At 38.7% G+C, this 24,969-nt stretch overlaps 1 protein-coding gene across 1 annotated transcript; it reads left to right on the top strand.

Moving 5' to 3' along the window:
• Nucleotides 1–937: 937 nt before the first annotated feature.
• Nucleotides 938–24,734, top strand: LOC139978840 (sodium/potassium/calcium exchanger 5-like). The gene is made up of 9 exons (XM_071989364.1): nucleotides 938–1,506; nucleotides 3,750–3,941; nucleotides 10,152–10,235; nucleotides 11,388–11,491; nucleotides 16,140–16,240; nucleotides 16,808–17,004; nucleotides 19,076–19,333; nucleotides 20,727–20,828; nucleotides 23,227–24,734. Exons 1-9 carry the CDS (start codon nucleotides 1,341–1,343, stop codon nucleotides 23,547–23,549), a joined length of 1,527 nt encoding a protein of 508 aa, XP_071845465.1. The 5' UTR covers nucleotides 938–1,340; the 3' UTR covers nucleotides 23,550–24,734.
• Nucleotides 24,735–24,969: the final 235 nt, after the last annotated feature.

The raw sequence follows: 24,969 nt of genomic DNA, 5'->3' as shown, positions 1-24,969 counted from the left end.
TTTACGTAAAGATAAACTAAGTTGTTGAAGAGACACAAAAAGTAATTCCGAGAAAATATAATATGTTATCTTTCATGCAGAGTTCTTGTAACGACGCATGACATTTTAATGTTCTCCCTTATTATCAGTCTGTCCTCATTGATAAGGAACTGTCCTTCTGACGCAAAGCTAATATAGTTAGAATGTAATTAAGTCATCAACGCTCAATTATCATATGCTATTGTACGTTTAATCTGGTGTCGTAAAACACTTTATACTGATGTGACAATATCATAACTGGTATGTCCCAACATCATAGACCATATGTATTTGTATATATATGTTTATATATAGGCTATAAATAGGCTCTATATATATAGGCTATAATTAGGCTATATATATATATATAAATATATATATATATATATAAATATATATATATATATTATATATATATATATTATATATACATATGTATATATATATATATAAATGAAAACGTAATGAGAAGGAAAATCCAGAACAGTGAAGAAACTTCCAGCCTCCACCGGGATTCGAACCCTTTGTACGCGGACACCCTAACCAACTAGGCCATGGACGCTGATGGTATGTCCAGAGGTTCGAAACCGGTAAGGAAGGTCGTAATTTCACTGTAGGCGTTTGACACCTGTATCGAACAATGCTAGTTCTGTTTTTGGTGACATATTTTGCCTTACTCTAGCGATCAAACATGATGCAAACCAACTCGAAAATCATATATATATATATATATATATATATATATATATATATATATATATATATATATATATATATATATATATATATATATATATATATATATATATATATATATATATATATATATATATATATATATATAGGCCTATACAGTATACAGTATATATGAGTACAGCTAAACATCAAACAGAGCACGACCGATAATATGTTGTTGTTATTTGTTGATATTTTATAGAAATTATTGGGAAGCATTACTCATTGGCATGTTAGTAAAACAAACCTAGCATATGCCAGATATGGGTTGCTAAATAATTATGTATTTAAATTGAGAAATATAGCGGTCGGTATCAGTGTGTAAAAGTTTGTTCATCAGGCAAGAACTACCGTATCCTACAAGCACTAAAAGTCAATCGTTTGATCATGCGCAGTTTGATGATGAGCATATGCAGAGGATCGTGCAGTCATAAATGACTTCTTTACTTTTTGCTGTGTTTAGACGGGTTAGTGCTCGTTAGAACTCTATATTGGAGGTTATTACAAACTTTTCTTGTCTTGCGTTCCATCTCTGATATGACGAAGCTCCGTGTATGAATTATATAATCTGAAAAAAAAAAAATAAAATGGCGGAACCGAGAGTCGCTCTAGTTTGCTTTGGAAAATCAATTCTTATCAGCTCGGCTGTTTTGCTTCTCATCTTGTGCATCACTTTATCTGTGGATCAGTTGGACCTCAATATAAAAAGGAGCAGAAGAGAAATCCAGGAGGGAAATATTTCGATACATCAAGGTAAAAGCAGAATTCTCTTGTTTACATCAAATTTCAAAGGCCTAGCTTGTATTCGTTTCTCTGTAAAACATAATTTTTATCAGATTCACCAAAGACAAAAGAAAGGGAACATTTCCCCCAAAATAATGAAAGAAGTTTTTGTTTAATATTATGAGGGTAGTTGTTATGTATTCATCATGCATGCTAGAAGAGTAAATTAACCATCAAGCACAAAGAACTAAACAATATCATAAGCAGCGACGTAGTCAGGAATTTGATAGAGCGGAGCCCTTTTTGCGATTGATATGGGGGAGGGGTCTAAGGGGAGGGGGCGTCCCCCTCCCCTTTGAGATTTTTTTGAACAATTGAAGGTCTTTAGATGCAATCTTGTGCAATGTTTTGCCAGTTTCATCATTATCATATGATATCATATTATCAGCAGATTTTGTTTCCTGTTTGAATTCTTTTACATTTCTTTTACATATTATATCAGAAAGATAAACATAGCGCTCTTTTACAATTTTTCCAGTAGGATGATTCTTGTTTATTGTCCAATGTCTGGACTTTAATACATTTGACGAACTTAACTGAGGGAAAATATAAACTTTCTTACTTTGTAAAGACAGCCAGATGTGCAGTGGCCTAAAAACAAATATCGTTATCGCAGTGTATTAGCAGTGTAATACTTGGGAATCGCGTATATCGCGTACGATTGCTATAGCTTAGCTTCATAACATGCTGTTCGTGCAACAACTTAGGAAGAATCATAGAAAGGATGAGAACGAACGTTGTCGACGTCGTTGTGCATACGATTCGTGACACTCCATCGAGTGCGGTTAGGTAGGCAATATGTATTTTATTACGCAGTGGCCAACTGTAGGCTTGTAATAGGCTATAGGCTAAATTTAGCTAATTGCTTCTGCCAAACTATATAAGTAGCTGAATCAGTAGGCCTGAATGTTACTACGATTATAATCGAGTTAACGGAGCTGACGAGTATTCAAGATCGAAAAAGCACTGACATAATACCATGCTAAAAAACAACAGTTTTTAACATTTTGTCGACACTGAAAGGGGGGGGGGGGGAGAGCGGTCGCTCCCCTGCTCCCCCCTGGCTACGTCCCTGATCATAAGTATCAGAAAAGAACAAAAAACACATCATTGTGAAAGCTGTTCCCGTAAAACATTAATATCAACGTTCCTTGCTGTAACGGATTTGGATGCAGAAGATTTAGGCCTATAACTTGAAATTAATGTATCAACAATGATGAACACTACAATCTGAAAGGAAACATTTTCTGTGGTTGTTAATTCGCGGTGTGTCACTTAAACTCTTGAGGGATGTATCCCCCCCCCCTCCCCCATGAAATGGTAATTCCTCTTGAGTTTAGCATAAACATGACCCCAAGACTGTATAGAGAACAAAAGGGAACAAACAATGCAACTATTCTTTCCGATCTGGTCTGCAATCATACACTGTATACATGGGACAAAATATACTGCAACACTGGATGGATAGAGTATCTCTATTATGTGTAAAACTTTACTAGAAGAAATATGCAGGTATAGCTTGTAGGTTTGAAGATCAACAGCAGGTGTATGTACATCTGTTTCGACGTTAGATCTACTCATAATCATTGGTATACGTCATCGTTAGGTCCATGCGTGTAGCCAGGAATTTGCCAAGGGAGGGGCGAAAATGTAGGCAAACTATCAAAGCGTAGCGCCACCATAAATGGCGCGCAGCGCTCAAGAAAATTTTGGCTGAAAATGCCTCCCAGATCGCTGGAAATGGCACTTCCCAGGCCTTGTAAGTTGCATCTTAGCATTTTCTCTTTCGAAATTACTAGCGATATCATATAAACATTAAAACAAATATTAAAAATATGCTCAAGGGGGGGGGGGCGGCTGCCCCCTTCGAACCCCCATTGGCTACGCGCCTGGTTAGGTCACATGTCATCACAAAAAAAAAAGGATTTTGTATTAGCTAATACATGCATCAGTCAAAACAAGCAGAAACGAAATATTTTTTATAGAAACTTTCAATAACAGCTTACATCTCAAAATATCAACACTCGTGGGCAAAATGTAAAATTTACTAATTGCGCATACATGTGTGTCAATCACTCAATGTCACATGATTGTTGGTTTCCGTGCCATTACTTTAATTGACTTCTTATGTTTTGTTTTTATAAATGAATTTTCTTTACATTTTTCTTAACATTGTTATTTCCTCCTTTAATCTGACCGTCATCATTTTTCAGAACCATTACAGAGCTCTGACCGGAACTGTACTTTACGAGGAATCGATAGTTTTCCTGCAGGTCTTTTTACTAGCAAACAGCGTATAAATGGAGCTATTTTGATCGATTTCATGATAGCTGTTTATTTGTGTGGGGCGATATCTTACATATGTGCTGCGTACTTCGTGCCATCCACAGAAATGCTAGGCCAACGTAAGTATCAATTGGTACCACGGTGTCCAACCGCCATCAAAGTTAACCAGTTTAAGGACAAATTCCCCAAATCGACCTACTGCAGTGTTTTTTTAAAAAATTATTTTGTATGTTTTGTTGTTGTTGTTGTAGTTATCACTATTATTTTGTATGCACGGATGTTGTAGAACTACGATGAACTACTGGTGATATAAAAATATAAACGTTCAAGGGTATAGATATATATGTAAGTGCCATGATATATGTATATGTATATGTATATTAGATCCTCCTGCAAGCAGGAACTCGCGAAGAAGCCTAATTGGCTTATCAAAGCCGCAAGCTGACCGAAGTCAGTCTCTCACATTCATATTTAACGTCCATGATTATGAATTGTTAATTGTCAACAACCCTGTAACTGGACGACATACATTAATCTGGGAGTGACTCGAACCGGGGACCTTATGATTGAAAGGCACCGGTGTTAACCACTGAGCTAACACTCCACAATATATACCAAGTCATCAGCTATCAAAATGTGGGAACAACATGCCAGTTGAAATTGCACTTTATGCTCTCACGACCTTGGAAAAGCGACACATTAAGTGTGTAGGTAATTAACTTTAGTACGACAGCTTTAATACTAAACTAATCATAATAAGCCACATATGCCAGCTGATCGGCTTCCAGAAGCATGGATTGCGTTTGTAGTGTGACGTCATGAAATACACGCAGTATGTAATGTTACCTGGTTACGGTTTGCTGTATTATGCAATAAACATATGGTTTTAAATATTACCCCCCCCCCCAAAAAAAAAAATAAACAAAAATACGCCAGTATTTTCTTTTTCAAAAAACAAATGATAACTCTTAGCCTAATGCTATAATCGAACATTCACGTCAGATATAAGTAGCAAATATGCTACTTTGCATATAAAAATCAGGGTTGACATTGTAATTGTGATAAACCGTCGGTGATTAATTACAGGGTACGGTAACTCTTTCTTGGTGGACGTAGGACGGTTGTTTTCCCCTTGAAGACTGTACTTGTAATTATCACTGATGTCCACTGGAGGGGAAATTGAATATGATTACGCAATCAGCATCATATATTAAGATATACGGTTATCAGGGGCGGATCCAGGGGGGGGGGCCGACCCGGCCCCGGCCCCCCCTTTTTGGAAATCAGTTGCGTTTTTTTATGTGGGAGTACTTTAAATTCCTAATAGGCATAACTTGGTGACAGAAAAGTCTAATATATATCCAGCTGTTCTTCCCTGAAACGCGATCGTTTTTATTCCAAATTTGAAACTAAGGCAATTACCAGGTCTACGCGACATCACGTATTAATTAGATACGGCTCAGTACTATAGTGCTGACTATTACCAGGTGCGTATCCAGGGGGGGCGTTGGGGGCGCGCGCCCCCCGAGTAAGAAAAAGAGAAGAGAAAAAAAGAGAAGAAAAAAAGGAAAAAAAGAGGAGGAGGAGAGGAAGGAAGGGAAAAGAAAAAGAAGAAAGAGAGAAAAAGGAGAAAAAGAGGGAGGAAAAGCAAAACGCGAAGACACCGGGAAGAGAAAGAAGAACAGTGACATCATTACAGCGCTGAAGGGTAGCCAGTGACGGATCAATGATTTCGTAAAAGTGTGACTCACCCTACCCCTTAGAGGCAACTTACAAGGCCTGGGAAGTGTCATTTCCAGCGATCTGGGAGACATTTTCGGCCAAAATTTGCTTGTACGCTTCGCGCCAACCTATGGTGGCGCTACGCTTAGATAATTTGCCTACAGGCTTCGCCCCTCCCTTGGCAAATTCCTCGCTACGCGCCTGTTCGAATTTGTAACGCAAACAGCAGATATCACACCATATCAGTGAGCATGAAAATGGCGTTCCAGGATGAAAAGCCTCAAAGCTGTTCGACTTGCCTGAAAAAATAACCAACAAAATTTTCGCGCGCAAAGCGCGCGTTCAACGTGTTCATGTCAATATCATGTAAGCAACCATCGGTTATTACATCGCATGCCATCATGTGCCGTACGGTCCGTTCAAATTGCGCAGTATACCGCGGAATGCTAATGTAAACAACGACATGTCACATGTAGATGTATAAAAAGCATGGAGGTCCAATTATGTCAAAACTCTCTTTTACATTAGTAATGGCGAATTAGGGCCTGCACCCCCGCCGCGCAGTGGCGGAGCGTCAATATGGTCAGGGCGGATGCCCCCCCCCTGACGGACTCAAATGGACTGCTGGCGCCTTTTTCAGCTCTTTACCACTTTTTACTTATTCTAGATTATTGACTTTTTTATTGCGCTCTCATCTACTTATTGACATTTGTCACATTTTGTTGGTGTAATTTGGCGATGACACCTTATTCTTCGTTTATTTGCAAATTAGCCAGGCCCGGAAAGTGTCATTTCCGGCGATCTAGGGAGTATCTTTACTCAAAAATTTTCTCTACGCTACGCGCCAACCAGTGGTGGCGCTCCGCTTAGATAGTGTCGAAAGCGCCCCTTCAGACCATTCTCGCCACTCCTGACCAAAACCCCTAGCTCCGCCACTGCCGCCGCGCCTCCTACGCCTATGTGTGTAGTGTTCGGTTGAAGGAAATATCTGCTATTTTTTCATTTCCTTTAACCAAGTTTTATAATAGCCGTTATAAAAGGCTTTAATATTTCTACACCAATAAATTAACTGTGTCGGAATTTTCGAAAATTTCTGACTAACATTCTACATCACACTTCCCTCTACTCGTGCAATTTTGACCGGTCTGTTAGGGGTTGAAGGAAGTTTTTTCTATATTGGTTGTCCATAGATGAAATTTTGTACAACATTATGGGTATGTTTTCAAGTGAGTTTATTCACGAGAAATGTGAATTTTCAAATTCTTAACAAATATGGGGCTCAAAACCTTGAAAAGTGGGGCTGACGGGTATTGTGGGCCGCGACGTAGAATCACCTACAAAAGCAAAGACCCACAGGAGATGCGATCAGGTCGAACATGATGTGTGCCGGGTTGACAATCTTCAAAAAGGTTATGGATGGAAAAAAAAAACTATTAGGAAATACTTGGTTCTCAGGCAAAAAGTGTACATCTGGTTGGTCATTTCAAGCCCGAGAAGTGCCGTTTCCGGTGATCTGGGGGGTTTCAAAACAAGAAATTTTCTTGTACGCTACGCGCCAACTGATGGTGGCGCTCCGCTTAGATAGTAATTCGCGCCCCCCGGGTTTGAAAATCCTGGATACGCGCCTGATTACTGTCAGGGAAAATCAATGCACAGTTAGCAAGTATATCATAATTATCTGAATGAAACGGGGTGTAGGCGGTTTTACACTATCTAACGCAACGTAGTCGCCAAGAACCTGAAGTATTTTTAAGGGAGGGCCCAAGGAACATGAACTTATAGCATGCTCCTCGTTGTGAAGCATAATTGCACCTATTAGGTGAATTGAGTGTACTGTTAATAGTAGGAGAGACTAGTGTAGGTTCTTATGACCAACTAGACCGGTTTCTGCTCTCAAACTTTATAGGAGCTTCATCAGTAGTAGCCTTTGAATATTTTATATTCGGGCTGGGCGTCTCGTTCTCAAAATGCATCTATTTTCTGTGCACGAGTTTTTATGGGCTCATAATGCAGCTATAAGAGCATCTAAAAGAGCTTCGTGTGAACCTTGAGAGTCAGCTGATTCTTCGTTAGTATGAAACCTTGAGTTAACAAGTAAACCTTTGAGATTTTGGTTTTATTTTTTGATTTATTATTTATATATAATAATTTGGTCGCTGTCGGCAAATTTTGGGTCTGTCGGCAAAAGGAGAAAAGGTGAAGAGAGCGGAAGGGGAAGAAAGAAGGAAAGCTGAATAGAGAAAAGGAGAACGGGAGCTTCTTTATCGGTTATTTCGATTTTCCAGTTCTTCATCTGATAAACTCATTCACCAATCCAATCACCCGACGCCTGCAAGTTAAAAACCTCTCGGCAAATAACTGATAATGTCACGGCCGTCAGTATAGCTACTGTAGCCAGGCTCAGCTAGACGAGTGCCAGAATCGCCGGCAACTCAGTGAAAGAAATGGAATTAAAGGCTTCCGTATAGGCCGTAGCCCATGAGTCGTGCTATCGTGTGACAACGTGTTGTTATTATCCTCTGTTCAGAATGACGTCATCGCAGATGTCATTCGTTCTCCATGGAAAACTTAAGGACACGGCTCACAATTTTTAACGTTTCTCGCTTGTATATCAATGAATGTTGTTATTTCTCATTACCGGAAAGTTTTCTGAACATTTTCATCACGAAGTTTCACTATTTCAACGATCGGTGAAAGAGAAAACACAGTTCGATAATTGGTCCCAATTAATTCTTCTTCTGCCGACTGCCATCAAAATAATATCGAAATGGAAATTCTACGGTGCCAAATTTGACTTAAAATATTCACCAGATTGCATCTAAGGACGTTTCAAAACTAAAAATTTTCCAAAGGGGAGGGGGACACCCCCTCCCCTTAGACCCCTCCCCCATTTCAGTCATCACTTCCAGATCCGTCGGCAAATCAAATTTGACTTAAAATATACACCAGATTGCATCTAAGGACGTTTCAAAACTAAAAATTTTCCAAAGGGGAGGGGACACCCCCTCCCCTTAGACCCCTCCCCCATTTCAGTCACCACTTCCAGATCCGTCGGCAAAACCTTCGCTACGCCCCTGAATAGGAAGCAAGAAATAATCCACAAATTCCGATATATTTTCGGTCGGTGATCCGTTTCCGCTTATTATCAGGCCCTCCCTTAAAAATACTTCAGGTTCTTGGCGACTACGTTGCGTTAGATAGTGTAAAACCGCCTACACCCCCATTTCATTAATAAGTATATCATAATTATCTCATTGAACATATCTTGTTTGATGTTTTTTCTTAGGGTGAATCTGGCGTCATAATTTTCGCGCAAAAGAAAAAACGAATCGACGCAATAATAGTGTATCCATTGTACATGCACTGTTGAGCATTCTTAAATATGTGTCTATCGAGCAAAAATGTGTGCACAAAAAAGCGTGTCTGCAACGTTTCTGGTTTTTCTAGTTTTTGGCGAAATGTTTCACCATTTTGCATCTAAGCACTCACAATTAACCAAAAATTTCCAAGGGGGAGGGGGCCCCTCCCCCTAGACCCCTCCCCCAGGACGCAGATCACTAAAGTGCTACCATCGGGATGTCGGCCCCCCCTTTCTCAAAATCCTGGATCCGCCCCTGGTTATGTTTGTATAGTGTGAAGCTAGTCGTGTACAGAAGACGTTATTTATAATTGTTTTTCTACGTTTCCCACATTGATTATAGCAAGAGTAGCCCGCATAATAAACCGGCGATAATCGACAATTCTAACACGAGACTGAATTAGTACTGTAACAGATGTGTCGTTTTATCTCCTTGTTAATCTCCATTACAATGTGTGAAAAGTTTTGCAAAATTGGCGTAAGCGTTGGCCACCTGGTGTTCGAATTCTTAGTTAACGTTTGAGTATATTTAAATATTCATGAATTAATAATTTACGTCACACTTCGTTATGGTATTTATATTACTTCAAACACCCACAAACTGTATGTTAGACGAATGAGTTACGGTAACAACTCCCTGGATAGACTTCCCACTCAATAGCACCCATGTGGGACCATCTTTTCTTCTATACTGTACTGTCATGTCCCGCTTTCAGAGCACTCCTAGTGTCAGTATGAATTTCATGTTTCTATCAGATAAAGGGTAGGAACTGTTTGAACTGTCAGTACGAGCGATGTAAAGTATAATCCGGGAGGACAGAACAGTGTGGTATTAGCACTAGGAAATTGTCCCAACTGGCTGCTCAATAGCTGACCATATTTTCATATTCATGATGGACTAACTGAGCAAAAAATTAACATCTGTTATGTTCTGTTATTTTCTGTTCTCAACATATGTTATGTTCTGTTATTTCAGGGAGTGTTTGCTCAGTGGTTAACGCCGGTGCCTTTCAATCATAAGGTCCCGAGTTCGAGTCACTCCAACATTAATGTATGTCGTCCGGTTACAGAGTTGTTGACAATTGACAATTCATAATCATGGACGTTAAAATATGAATCTAAGAGACTGACTTCGGTCAGCTTGCGGCTTTGATAAGCCAATGATTGCTTCTTCGCGAGCTCTGCTTGCAGGAGGATCTAAAATACATACATATACACGCATTTCTGTTATGTTCCGCATCTTGTACAGAAATGGATCTACGACCAGATGTAGCTGGCGCCACTTTTATGGCTGCAGGGAGCTCCGCCCCGGAATTCTTTACAGCAGTGATAGGTAAGAAAATGAATAATCTATATGAATGATTATTTTGCTCATATTGCAAGAAATACGCTATAAAAGGGACAATACCAATTTGTTTTTTGTTCAATTGTTTGAAAATACTGTACAATTTATAGAGTTAAAGAACACACAAACCAAACATAAGTATTGATCTATTATGATAAAGATAGCTGTCATTAACAAAACTAAGAAATATATCATTCCATTTGGGAGATATGACAGCTTTCACACGCATGACAGAAGTACTTGATCAAGTCGTAATATGACGTCATTGGTCTTTCGGCTAAGATCATATGTAGCATTATGTTCCCCTTCTAGGGGTACCGTGATACTCACACCTGACAATGATCACACAGTCACAGTCTCGATGTAAGGGGACTGGGGTTGAGAGCGGATCAGTTGTTTGGTTGTTTGGTATTTCGTGCCCAGGTTCTTTTCTTGGGTGATTTTTCTTAAAAAAAGTATGATCGGGACACATGTGCGTCATTGTTAATGTTTTTTCTTTATCTTTTGAATGGTTACTTTCAATATTGGGGATAGGTTTTTTTTTGCAAATGCTGAATCTAAAATATTGAAGCTGGTTACATGAATGATGACATTGGTTTCAGGTTGAAAAGATTCCACCTTGAAAGTATATATGAAAGTAAATACAAAGATGAGGCAGATGCCTATTGGCACTATGGCATCACAGATTAATCAAATAACTGAACTCCCAGAAATGAGTTTTATTTAAACTAAGATATCTCTCAAACGGAGCCAGTGTTTGTTTTTAGCTGTTATGAGGATTTGTTCTGCACAACGGTCTCTGTCATTATAAGCATAATGGTGATGGTTTGATTTTTGTCCACTTTAAATTACAATTTAAATTCTAGTTCATAGTCAGGCCGACGATGCAGTCCCACGTGACAGATCTCAAGCGCGCAATCCCATGTACCATTTGAACAAACTGCGCGCAATCATGTAAGAACACAGATTTTATACAGAAAAGAAAAGAAGGAGAAGAAGCACATCAATTGCATGTGAAAATCGTGTTTATCTAGCGCGCGCAGTCCTGTGTGAACAATGGGTGCCTCTCAGAGAGCGCACCCATACATGAAAACTCAGTTATAATTTCTTTAGCCCGTTTTTCATTTTGTTTTCCTACAGGTACTTTCGTGTCTATGGACGATACCGGTATCGGTGCAATCATAGGATCAGCAGCATTTAATATTTTTGTTATTACAGCAATTTGCTGCTTTTTTACCTGCCAGGTATAGGAGAATATCAATTATCTTATAAGAGTTCATAACAACACTGACCACTGTAGATTTTCTTATAAATATTCGTAATGAATGTATTATTCGATATCTAGCAAAATTCAAGTTAAAATCCAACCGTAAACTTTAGAATTAGGGTACAACAATGCTACCCGAATGGGAACGAGAATATACCTGAATTCTTGACATGCACAAGAGATTTCAATTTTTCAATCTCAAACTCGAGCGATATAAATTTGATTGATCACTGTTGATGACTTTTGCAGCGTGTTCTGACTCTCTTGATGTTGGACGGTCGGATGATGCAATCCGTGAAATGTTGACGGACCTGTTCAGCTTATATGAAGAAAAAAAACTTTCCGCGGACCGTACGCGGACACCCTCACCGATATCGTTTCGCCCGCCAAACATTCCCCCCTGACTCCTATTATAGGGGTTAAATACTAAACATATTCCTGGTGTAGTAAGTTAGGAGTTGCTTTTCGGAATCCTTAAAGAAACACTGAAGCACATAGCTCTGGTGAGGGTCAAGGGGACAACCCCCCCCCCACCGGAATCTGAAACGTTTTTAGATATTTATTATTCTATAACAGTGGCGTAGCTAGGATTTTTTGAGTGGGGGGGCCATGGGGGGCTGTTCTTTCTTGTGGGGGGGCCGGAGGTTACTATCTGAGCGGAGCGCCACCTTGGTTGGCGCGGAGCGTACAGAGAAAATTTGAGATTTCAGCACCCCCCAGATCGCAGGAGATGGCACCTGTGAGGCAAAATAGCAACCAAAAAGATGTGCAACTTTGGTAACAGAAATGCAAAAAAAAAAAATTTCTCTTTCATGCTGACTGGTCTTGTCAACTCAGCCAGACTTTTAACTTGAGTGAAGTTGACATCAAAGGCGTACGGGACCATTTCAGTTTGGGGGGGGGGGGGCAGAACTTTTTGTGCCCGAAAGTTCCCGTGACACTATCTAAGCGGAGCGCCACCATCGGTTGGCGCGTAGCGAACAAGAAAATTTTTGGCACACAATGCCTCTCAGATTGCCGGAAACGGCACTTCTGAGGCCTTGCAAGTTGCATCTAAACATTCTTTATTTTATAATCTCACGTTTTAGAAATTTACAGTTCCCCAAAAATTTGGTAAATTAGAAGAAGAAAAAATGGTAACATCACTTTGAAGGGGAAAAATGGGACAGTATATTTTTTAAGCTGCTATATTTAGTTACCTTATTTATTATTTTAACACAGTACTCAGCTACCTCCAGAAAAACATTGTTCAACGACACGTAGGCGGGATAATGTCGCTGTGTCGGGTGAGACTGCAATTTGTCTCACAAAAAAGTATAAAATATAACAAAGAATATGATAAACCTGTACTTCTAGGCTTGTAGACACTCCCCCCCCACCATCCATGAAAAAGAAAATGTTTCTTTTATACACTCATGTCGGGGATATCCAGGTCAAGGGCGGCGGAAGCACTTTTAATCTGGGGGGGCACCGACATCAAAGGGCACTTTGCAGAAATTCGATTGGAATGATGCAGCGTTATATTCAGTACCCTTTATAACTCTTATTGTATTATCTTATTTGTGTATACACATCACTCCATCAACGTCCCCCCCCCCCCCCTCAAGGAAAATATGCATACTAGCACTGCAATATCCAATGCGCAAATTGGGAAACAAGGAACAAGTTTTCTTTTGAGACAAAATGAGGTGAAATCATGCTAGTTGCTAATGTAGGAATCTTCCGAATTAGAGTTTTTTTTTCTTGTTAATATCTTAACAAATTTTTTCCATTCGAAAATGCTTTGAGTTTGACTCACAGAAATTCGTTAAAAGTCACGGGCTTAGCCAGGATTTGCAAAGTTGTATGCACGGCTATCTGAGCGGAGCGCCACCATCGGTTGGCGCGGAGCGTACTTTTAGAAAATTTTTGGTTTTACAAACCCCTCAGATGGCCGGAAACGGCCCTTCCCGAGTGTTCATTCTGGTTCCCTGGCCTCTTGCTAACTTTAGGCACCTCAATTTTTATGTAGAAACAAGGCACATTTCTAACCTGAGGAAAAGTGGGGGAGGGGCACGTGCCCCCTTTTTCCCCCCGGTTCCGCCGCCCTTGGTCCAGGTATACAATTGACTAGTTAGAAGAAAAAAAATTGATTGTGCAAAAAGCGTGGTAGCCCAGATGAACTGCGCTTACGGTGGTGTTACACGGAGATATTCGGGCATCATGATGCTAAATAAAGAAAATCATGGAATTATATATATATATATATATATATATATATATATACATATATATATATATATATATATATATATATATATATATATATATATATATATATATATATATATATATATATATATATATATATATATATACATATGTTGATACTAGATGAGACTAGTGGAACACTAGTCTCATATAGTGGAACACTAGTCTCATATAGTGGAACACTAGTCTCATATATATATATATATATATAGTACATATATATATATATATATATATATTTCCAGAGGACAAGAAATTCGGGCAAAAGTCCTGAAAAATTCGGGCAGCCTAAGAGGAGAAAAAATATATATATATATATATATTTTTCTCCTCTTAGGCTGCCCGAATTTTTCAGGACCTTTGCCCGAATTTCTTGTCCTCTGGAAATTTAGGGGGCAGTCTGCCCCCCCTGCACCCCCGCCTCGTACGCCTATGGTTGGCATCATTTGTTGTTTCAAGGTGTCAAGGCCTTTCTCCCAACTCAAACCCCTGTGGGCTACCGGTAGGTTTGCAGGAAATGCCCACATGTGGACTTAAATAGCATTAGAGGAAGGGGATGGAAGACTAACACGCATCGATGTTTCGGTAATGGTCCACATTGGTGGCTCGGTGCTAATTAGGCCATTTATTGGGTTTCTTGAGGCAGCTGTCATCAGAATCTGGGTTTTTGTGCCAATCGATGACCGATCATGCATGTATTGGTAGATATCGATATCGCGCAGCACATGCACAAGGTTCGTGGTGTGGAAGACTAACACGCATCGATGTTTCGGTAATGGTCCACATTGGTGGCTCGGTGCTAATTAGGCCATTTATTGGGTTTCTTGAGGCAGCTGTCATCAGAATCTGGGTTTTTGTGCCAATCGATGACCGATCATGCATGTATTGGTAGATATCGATATCGCGCAGCACATGCACAAGGTTCGTGGTGTATGGTCGCAACCGTCGCATCGACCATTGCCATGCCAGATGCAGACGAGAAAATTGTGTAACTCTATTTCCCAAATTATTGAACAAAAAATATTAGTGAATCCCACTGATGAGTTTTTTAAAAATTTTTTTTACATTTTTTTTTACATTTTTTTTACCCCATTCCCAGTGGGGGGGCCAGTGGGGGGGGCCAGCCGATTTCATGGGGGGGGGGGGGGCCCGGCCCCCCCAGGCCCCCCCGTAGCTACGCCACTGTTCTATAATATATTGTAAAAGTTTTTGTTCTCTCGTGGCACCTTTAAGCAAAATTATACATTAATAATTAACGTGACTTCCAACTGCTTCGCAACTGATGTTATGCAAGTAATTTAATTCATGCAATTTTCACATGACCATGGAAGCGGTAAGATTGTCTCAATGCAAGGAGGTATTCTTACCACTAAACTGTTCCGGATGGATATAAAAATCTTCTTCCTACACGAACTGTATCACTATGCGCGTATGGCTGAGAAACTTTTGAGAGAATTGTGTCAGGTGATAACATTAATTTAGCTGGTCTGGCTATATCATGCGCGAGTATCCAGATAAACTTGATAAAATAAGATACTTATACATATACTATATATACTTTTCCATCTGTTCTAGAAGGTGTGGGTAAGATTATTTAAGAAAATACATAGTAACTTGTAAGAAAATGCAACTGAAATTAAAAGGAATGAACTGGCTTGGAATGTTCCTTACGAAAAGTATAAATAATAACAAAACAGATTTTAAGAAAATCATCGTTGTTACTATCAATTGTTAGAACTCTATACGTTTTACATATTTGGAGGTAAAATATACCATAAACTACACTATACCATTTATACAACTGAATTAAGTGCAGTTTGCTCACACATAGAAGTTGTAAACAGGTAAAGACCCTTTGGTTGGGGGATGTTTTGGTACTCTGTTCTAAAGCGTGGAATTCTTGAATAACAATTTATTTTAAACTTGTTAGAAACCCGCTCTAGGTTCATATATTCATTAAACACAATTCGCAAGTCAATAATTTAGATGGCTTCATTCAGATTACAAATATGTCATTGTCCATTGTCCACTACGGCATTTGAAGGTGTTTGGAATGTGTGCAGTCGGCATCGGTTTCACGAATTACTAACCATGATACAATTATTAACTTCAACGTTTTCACAATCCTTATAGGGGGAAAACATGTCGAGTAAGAAGTTAATAATACGCAAACGCCCTAGGAGCCTGTGTAAGGATGCGGAAGGCGTGGATTTAGGGATGGACTGACAATGAGGATGGGGTGGGGTGGGGTGGGGGGCTTCAGGTAAGAATAATCGGTGGCGGTACGGGGGCTAGAGAAGTATTATCGAAGCTATACATCAAGAGTGACATGACCTGTCCTATTTTTGTGAGACTTCTTTTTCCATTTCTGACAGCCGGTTGTTCTAACACGTTGGCCGTTCTTTCGTGACATCATCGTCTACGTCATAAGCATTATCCTGTTGTCCATTGCTTTAGTGGATGATCGCGTGGAATGGTAAATATATTGCTATTCTTGAAAAGAATTTATAAAAAATAATAGACAAAGGTGGAGTATGTAGTCCTGCGTGATGATTTCATTATGAAATAGCCTGTGTACCCTCTTACAATTACATAAATGTATTTTCAATCTCTGTTCATATGAGGCTTTCCAAAATTTGTGTTGAATCAACAATACATTAATACAACCAGGAGCGTAGTCAGCCTTCGTAATGTTAAGAAGCCAAATTAAATGTTTGTCCCCATTTTAAAAGTGAGAGAATTGAGGTTATGTCGTCCATGCATGCATGGCCCCTTCCCCTTTATCAGATTTTGTAAACTTGTAAAATTAGGGGGGGGGGGGGGTGGAGGGTTGCTTAGTTTCGGCAGTCAAAGGTTCCATCCTTCTAAAACGGACTGTTAAACATACCAAGACTACAATTTAGACTTCAAATGGCCTTTAAATGGAAACAGGTTTGTCTCGGGAGAGTTTATCATTATAATCATATCTAAGATCGCAATGAAGTTTGTGGTTTGTATCTCTATATTCTCTTTGACATATTGATATTTTATTTGTCTGATCTAGGTGGGAAGGATTGATCCTCAGTTTTGGCTATGTCTTCTACATTGGTATAATGTATTTCAACTCACAACTATCAGCCAAATCAGAAGAATTTATCTTAAACCTGAAAACAAAATTCGCAGAAGTAGAAGCAGATACTGAAGTAGAAACCACGAAGGATGGCTACGGTACAGTAGACCACCAACCACAGGTTACGGCAGGTAAGAATAACATTAGAAAAGTATGACTGAAAAGGGGGAAAGGGGTCAAAGGTTAGAAAGAACCAATAATAAATAGAAAGAATTTAAAAATCAAACAAAATACCGACGGTTGATTAAATGATATTTGCTATGTAAACATTTGCTAATTTTATCCAATATATAAATTTAAAGTAGATTATGTGGGTAGTATTATTTGTTTTTATTTTGCGTATTATTTATAGACTGGTTGCGAATTCGAACTCAGAAATTCAAAATTCAAACATATTATGACGAAATTGAATATCGGGACTCAATTATCACATCTCCCTACATGTAATGTATACTGAGGGAAATGAGATATCGTGCTTCACCCAACATAAAAAATATGAGGAAAGTACTGTGAGTGCGTGTGGGTGCGCTTCTGTGGTAGTGAGCAAAGAAAGTGGGTCGCGAACTCCTCCTATACCCTAAATCCTATCAAGTTCAAAATTAATGGGTAGATGCCTGACCATATAAACTTGTTCCTATTATGACGTCATATGTCTAAGTTCATAGTTTAAAGCTTAAGAAACCTACAATTTGGTTTTTAGCCATTTTCTGCTTGTCAACATGTAGGTAAACGTCAGGTAAATTGCAAAAGAAGACACGGTTGTGTGTTTAGGGTCGGGGTCAAAGATCAAGTGAGGTCAAAACTCAAAATGGCCTAAATTGTGCGAAAAAGTGTGTCACGAACTCCTCCAACACCGTTTGTCCGATCATGTTCAAACTTGGTGGGTAGGTGCCTGGCAATGTAACCTTGTGCTTGCGTGATTTGATGACGTCATAGATACAAAAGCAGAGGTCAAAGCTTAAGTAACCTAAAATATGGTTTTTAACCATTTTCTGCAAGTTGTCAGCATGTAGGGAAAAAGTCATTAAACAACATGATATGTAGAGAATAACGAGACGAATTGTAAAATTGGACAGATTTAGGTGTTTAGGGTCGGGATCAAAGGTCAATTGAGATCAAAAGTCAAAAAGGCCTAAATTGTGCGGAAAAGTGTGTCACCAACTCCTCCAACGTCAGAGGTCCAAGGTCAAAAACCTAAAACTTTGTTTTAACCATTTTCTGCTTGAATGTCAACATGTGCGAAAAAGCCATGAAACCACGCGATATGTAGAGATGATGAGACAAATACTAGAATAGGCTATTCCTTTTTTAATGTTGAGGGTAAGGCTGAAGGGTCAGCTTAGGTCAGACGTGAACTTGGTCCAAATTTGATGCATTGCAACAACAGGCTTCGGTTGTACGCTATATGCTTAGATACATACAGAGTTACTTGCCTTCATTAGTTAGTCACCAAAAATACACCATGTGGCCAAGCCTGACGAGAGATGATGGGGTGGGGGGGGGGGGGGGGTTAACCACGGAACCCGGGGTAAATAAGGGGCCAAAGAAGTATGGAACATTATGGACTTATATTAAGATAATTTAGGACAAAACAACATATAACTGATAAAAAATGGTTGAATTAGGATCCATTCACCTGTAATAACTTTCATATTAGGGTGCCATTCTTTGCTTACATTAATTAATCAAAGAAATAAAGTAAATCTCGGATAAAATGGCGTGTATTCCCAGAAACGCTGCCACGTGGCATCATTAACTTATCAGTAGAAAAATGTTCCACAAGTTCTGTCAATTTTTTAGTGTGTGTCAGTAACGCGATCTATTTACAACAGCCTGTGTATCTCGCTAACCTTCTATCATCTTACTGCTCTGTATGCACATGACGTTCGACAAGCAAATAATACTCGCCTCTGTGTACCTAAGCCTCGTGTAGAGGCTAACGGATTCAGAAGTGTTACCTATACTCTGCCGCAAGTCTTTTGGAATCAGTAACTAGACCATCTTCGAGCTTGTTCAAATCCATCCACTTCTAAGAATTTACTCATTTTTTTCTGTTGCGCATTTCAGTGTTGATGCTTTTCACTTTGTGACGCGCCATGGGCAGTTATTCGTTTCCTGGAGTGGCGCTATATAAGTCTTCATTATTATTTTTATTACTATTGTTTTTCCTTTAATAAAACCATTTTGGAATTTCATCGCCAGGTGATGGTGAATTCAAAGAGCGAATACCCTCCTGGCGCACAGAGCCCCCTTCACAGTCAGTATTTGCACCGCCAGATGGGTTACCGTGGATCGTGGTCTGGTTCTTTGGGTTGCCTGTCATCTTTCTATTCTTTATCACCATTCCGGATTGCCGAAAACCTGGCTGGCAACAGAGTCTGTACTTGGTCACATTTATTATGTCAGCAGTTTGGCTCGCCATTACTACTTATGTTTTATACTGGATGATAGCAGTAATAGGTAAGGCCGAAGGAACCGTGTTTGCATGTATAACACACGATCTGCCCAATACTCTAAAACACGTTGGACAAATATTTTATCCAAGATATGGTTATATGCGCAGGGATGCATTCAACTAACTCTCGAGTAAACTTTTTCTCAATAACAAGCAAACTTACGATACTCTAACCAAGTTTAATTTGTCAAAACATGATAAAATTTGGCAATCAAAATATCCACCAAATATGTCCCACAAATCAGAAAAGAGACTCGCTTAATTTGGGCAATGATTACCCAAGTTCGGTTGAATGCAAACGAACCCAGTGTTTGCTATAATATTTGGCCATGCACCTTCTTTGTTTTAGTATTTTTGTTGTTCAGTTAAGCCATTTCTTTGCGTTGTCGTGCATCACATGACCGTCACTTTACATTACAATGTTATAATTGGGACAAGATATTTACGATACACGAATATCGAAATAAATCAATCAAGCTATACTTCTGAATGAAGCCGAAAATCGTAAGCATTGGCACAAACGACATGCACTATATCAAACCATAATATAATATATGAAATTCAAGCGGCCATGACTGCGATGACATGGCTTATTATCGTTAATATTTCAAAACGATTCTCCAATATGACGTGTCATAAATACTTTTCTCTTACAAAATTGTGATATTGTGGTGGTTAGTATAAGACATTACAAGAAACATTGAGTCAAATTATGATCTGAGTTGGAAAATGTTTGAACTAAAGTTAAATCAGTAACAGTTTTGTTAGATCTAGTAACCAAATCTAAGCTATGATTATACGGGCTCATTTTGTTCTCTTCTATATCACACTCATCCCTATATCACCATCTACCCTTTCCACTTCCAACTACCCCCCCCCCTCCTCTTACACCTACCGATACCCCTCACCTCCCTTCCAATCTTCTCGTGGTCTCGAATTCGTATATATTGTTACAATGTTAAATTAACATATCAATGTACCAGAGAATTGCCTCCAAATGATAAACGGGGTGGCTGCCCGATATCCATAAGGTCCGATATTCATAAGGGTCATTGTTCATAAGGTTCGTTATTCATAACGTGCATTTTTCGATAAAAAGGTTCGCTATTCATAATGGAAATAAAGGTTCGTTATTCATAATAAAAAGGGATCATAATTCATAAGGTCCGGTATTCATAATGGAAACAAAGGTTCGATATTCATAATGGGCAAAACGGTTTGATATCCATGAACAATGAACCTTATGGATAATGTCCCTTATGAACAATGAACCTTATGAGTATAGAACCTTGTGAATATCGGGCTGTCACCATGAAAAACACCCACCCACAACCACCATACTACGTCCATGGTCACTCTGTTAAAATATATACATGATAGTTTTATTCTTTCCCAAAGGTTACACTCTCAATGTACCCGACACAGTGATGGGACTAAGTTTTCTAGCGGCAGGGACCAGTTTACCTGACACAGTAGCTAGCATGCTCGTCGCACGAGACGGTAAGGCTTAGTATATGAATTGGTTGTTGTTAATTACAAGGTTCATTCATTAATACAAAAATTCATATTCTCTTTCAAGTACTTCGTTTCCGTTCCAAAACTATATCCACGTTTGCAAAGTACATGTATCGACCAGTGCGTATATCTACCAGTATTGACACAATTTAGTAGGAGAAGTTCCCGCCTCTCAACCCAGCCCCCCCCCCCCAAAAAAAAAAAGAGAAAAGAATGAAGGAAAAATCCAACGTAAAAGTAACGTTATTTATTTAGATTAAGAAAATATCCAATAAGACGTGAACTTAGTAAGAAGGGCCGAGTTAACCGCATAATGTGAAGGTTTGGTTCTTGGTATTAATGGAATTTCTATGAGAAAACACTTGGAAGCATTACGTTTCTATGTCGTATAACTGACTTTTTTGCTGGTTGTTTTTTTAACAACTGGCAACTGATAAAAAAAAAACGTCTCGCAGCTGCTTCGATTAACGACAAACGACAAAGCTTTATACTTAAAGTATAGAAGCTGTGTCAAAACCAAATACCCTCATCTCAGGTTTATGTAGAGTACTCCTTAAGGGGGAAGCATAAACATTTTACTTCAGTTGTAAAATTATTACAAACCATATGGAATTGACAGCGTGCGATAACATTCTTAGTTAACTCGCATGACTATACAGCCCATTCAGTGTTTCTGTACAAGATGTAGCATTTACACTAAATACTGCATAGCATGTAGTACCGTTGCACCCCCATCAGACAAATGGGTGGGAATTAATTAACCTACTTAGTAGACACAAGTTAGTACTTAGCAGAGTATACAGGTCCAAAAATACCAGAATATCCAAATATCGTGACAGACGCGTATTAAGTATCAGCCAAGAAAAAGCCCCTCCTTCCCCCCACCCAACCAAAAAGAAACCAAGTTTTTTCAAGCTACATATTTAAATTCTGACAGAATTGTGTTTGAACCCTCCCCTCTCTTTTCACCTCCATCCAGCATCTCCTTTCTTTTCTCTCCACAATCACAGGTTGTTCTTCCTAATCCCCTTTCCATGCTTGTAACCTCCATTATACTAATCCCATTGTTATACCTCTCAGAGTTGATCTCCACAGCCCTTAATCCCATTGTTACACCTCATATAGTTGATCTCCATAACCTTTAATCCCATTGCTACACCTCTTATAGTTTATCTTCACAACCTTTAATCCCATTGTTACACCTCTTATAGTTTATCTCCACCGCCCTTTATCCCATTGTTACACCTCTCATAGTTTATCTCCGTAGCGCTTAATCCCATTGTTACACCTCTCATAGTGAATCTCCACAGCACTTCATCCCATTGTTACCCGTCTTAGAGTTTATCTCCACAGCCCTTATTCCCATTGTTACACCTCTCATAGTTGATCTCCACAGCACTTAATCCCATTGTTACACCTCTTATAGTTGATCTCCATAGCACTTAATCCCATTGTTACACCTCTTAAAGTTTTAATCCTCTCATCGCTCTCTCCTCCCACCTCACGGTTCCTATGTTTTGCTCTATTCATTGCTCGTTTGTCAAAGTTAACTCTCATGTCTAGCAGCGTCTCTTAACGTATTCTTAGTTTGTTTTCGTTTATTCAGTTAAGCCTCTGAAGAAGACTCCTGCTAGCATCGAAACGTCAGGCCCTGTAACTTTTACAAGTTCGAACTAGGAAAAATTCGTCTCATTGACTATTGGAACAATCAGTTGGCAATGATGGCATAATCAAATTTGATGTCAATTTAACAATTTCATATACAGGTGTGGAAGAAGTCTACAAGCAACATGTAGGCCTATGTGTGTGTTGGGGGGTGGTAGTATTGTATACCCGTGACATATGTTATTGAATGCCAAAAGTTGCACGAGTTTGCCAATTTTCTAAAAGATATTGCCTTCTTCATTTACGACACGTGGTATATAAAGACAGACATTAAGGCTGTACAATTACATATGTATCATGTATATATGTATGTATATTAGATCCTCCTGCAAGCAGGAACTCGCGAAGAAGCCTCATTGGCTTATCAAAGCCGCAAGCTGACCGAAGTCAGTCTCTTACATTCATATTTAACGTCCATGTTTATGAATTGTTAATTGTCAACAACTCTGTAACTGGACGACATACATTAATCTGGGAGTGACTCGAACCGGGGACCTTATGATTGAAAGGCACCGGCGTTAACCACTGAGCTAACACTCCACTAAGCTAACACTCCATCATTGATGAACAAGAAGTCTTATTAACTCAAACACAAGTGAGGAATGTAGTGACGTTTTCAGCCTAGTAACCACTTTCATTAATTAATAACAATAAAAAAAAAGATAATAATCGAGTCCCTCACGTATTTTTTTTGTCTCCTCCTTTTCTATCATTACAGGATTTGGTAACATGGCAATGGCGAACATTTTTGGAAGTAACATCTTCGAAGTTTTTGCCTGTCTTGGTTTCCTATGGTTCATAGCAGCTCTTGCTAATGGACCGGTTATTATAGCAAGCAGTGCTATGGCATTCGACTCTGCATCTCTCATCCTTATGGTAGTGTTCATTGTGTTCATAATTTACCTTAATAATTGGACACTGAATGTTAAAACTGGAATCTTCTGTGTGCTAAGCTACATCTTCTATCTGTCACTTTCCATATTAAACGAACTTGGTGTCTTTGGAATTGTTGAAACTCCAAATTACTGCAGCCATGTATGAAAGAAAGCGGTTAGATGTATGTATGAATGTGTGTGTTCGTATGTGTGTGTATGTGTGTATGTTTGTATGTAGGCTATGCGTATATGTATGTACGTTATTTATCATGTTTCAAAGCTTCTTTCAAATTCACTGTTACCCAGTTGTAGTGGTTTCTCCATTCGCCAGTGCTCTAACATGTGGATACCCATATAAAATGGTTCATGGTTCATTATGTAGAACGCACTCTCCTCACGATGTACCTAGGAGTCGGCATCGATCATAAGTTATCATTTACTAACCATATTTCAAGGATCTTATCTAAAGTTTATTATATTGTTTCAACATTAACATATATTGCTCCCCACTGTCCCATTAGACACGTAAGAAGGTGTTGATGCTTCCATAGTACCGCATATTATTTATGCAGGTCCAGTGTGGTACCACTTCATACATGCTAGAGACAAGAAGGGGATTAAGGGTTTCCTAAAATATTGCGCAAATATATTTTGCTTAGATTGTGATATTCTTGTAAGTATGGTTAATGTTGCAGCCCGAAATGATTTTGTTAGACTTGCCAAAAATATACTTGCCTGCGAAGGTCATCCTCTATAGCTGTGAACTGACCTCTCTGTGCAATAATACAAACTAAACTGACCTCTAGCTCTGTGCAATAATACAAAATACAATTTAAGAATTACTCATCTCACTCCAAGTTTTAGAATCACACATTTTTTTCAGAAATTCCTTCATTTACAGAGCTGCACTTTTTACCCAAAATGGAATTTTAGAACCCTTGTTATAATCATATGAAGTATTTTAATACTCAATATTCAATATTGATATCTTTAGTACACTTTAATATTTTCAAATTTGACCTCTAACTAATCACTGTAATTATATACGTTTCCTTTATGGACCTCTTATCCTATTGATAAATATATATTTATACTGGAATAAATAAAAAAGAAAAAAAGAAAAGAAAATGGATGAATTAAACGTAAAGCACTGTGATGTTACCGGTGTTACCCGGTGAAATCGTATTCGACATATAAATCAAAAATTAATTTCAGTAATTTTATTTAACTGTGCGTAATGACTCATTTTGCTAAAGACGAATCTAATTCATTAAGTTATCTATCATTTTTAATGTTTATGTGTTTTAGTGTATTCTTTCTCCTATAATTGTTACATATAACTATGAAAATACAAAAGGAAACGACACAAGAGAGAGATAAAAAAGTAAGATGTGTTGTCCTTGTTTCTTGTAACCAGTCCTTACGTAAAGTTTAGTCGCCTTGAGGATGTGATATAGTTTAGTTTAGTAGAAAAAAAGGATCAGGAGGGACACTTAAGTCCCCATCAAGGACCCTATAGAGAGAGAGAGAAAAAAACTGAAGACACAAACACTCAGACCCGATTACAATGCTTAAAGTGCTTGTCC

The sequence above is a fragment of the Apostichopus japonicus genome, chromosome 13, assembly GCF_037975245.1.
Source record: "Apostichopus japonicus isolate 1M-3 chromosome 13, ASM3797524v1, whole genome shotgun sequence".
NCBI classification, from domain to species: Eukaryota; Metazoa; Echinodermata; class Holothuroidea; order Aspidochirotida; family Stichopodidae; genus Apostichopus; species Apostichopus japonicus.
This window is presented reverse-complemented; position numbering and strand designations above follow the sequence as displayed.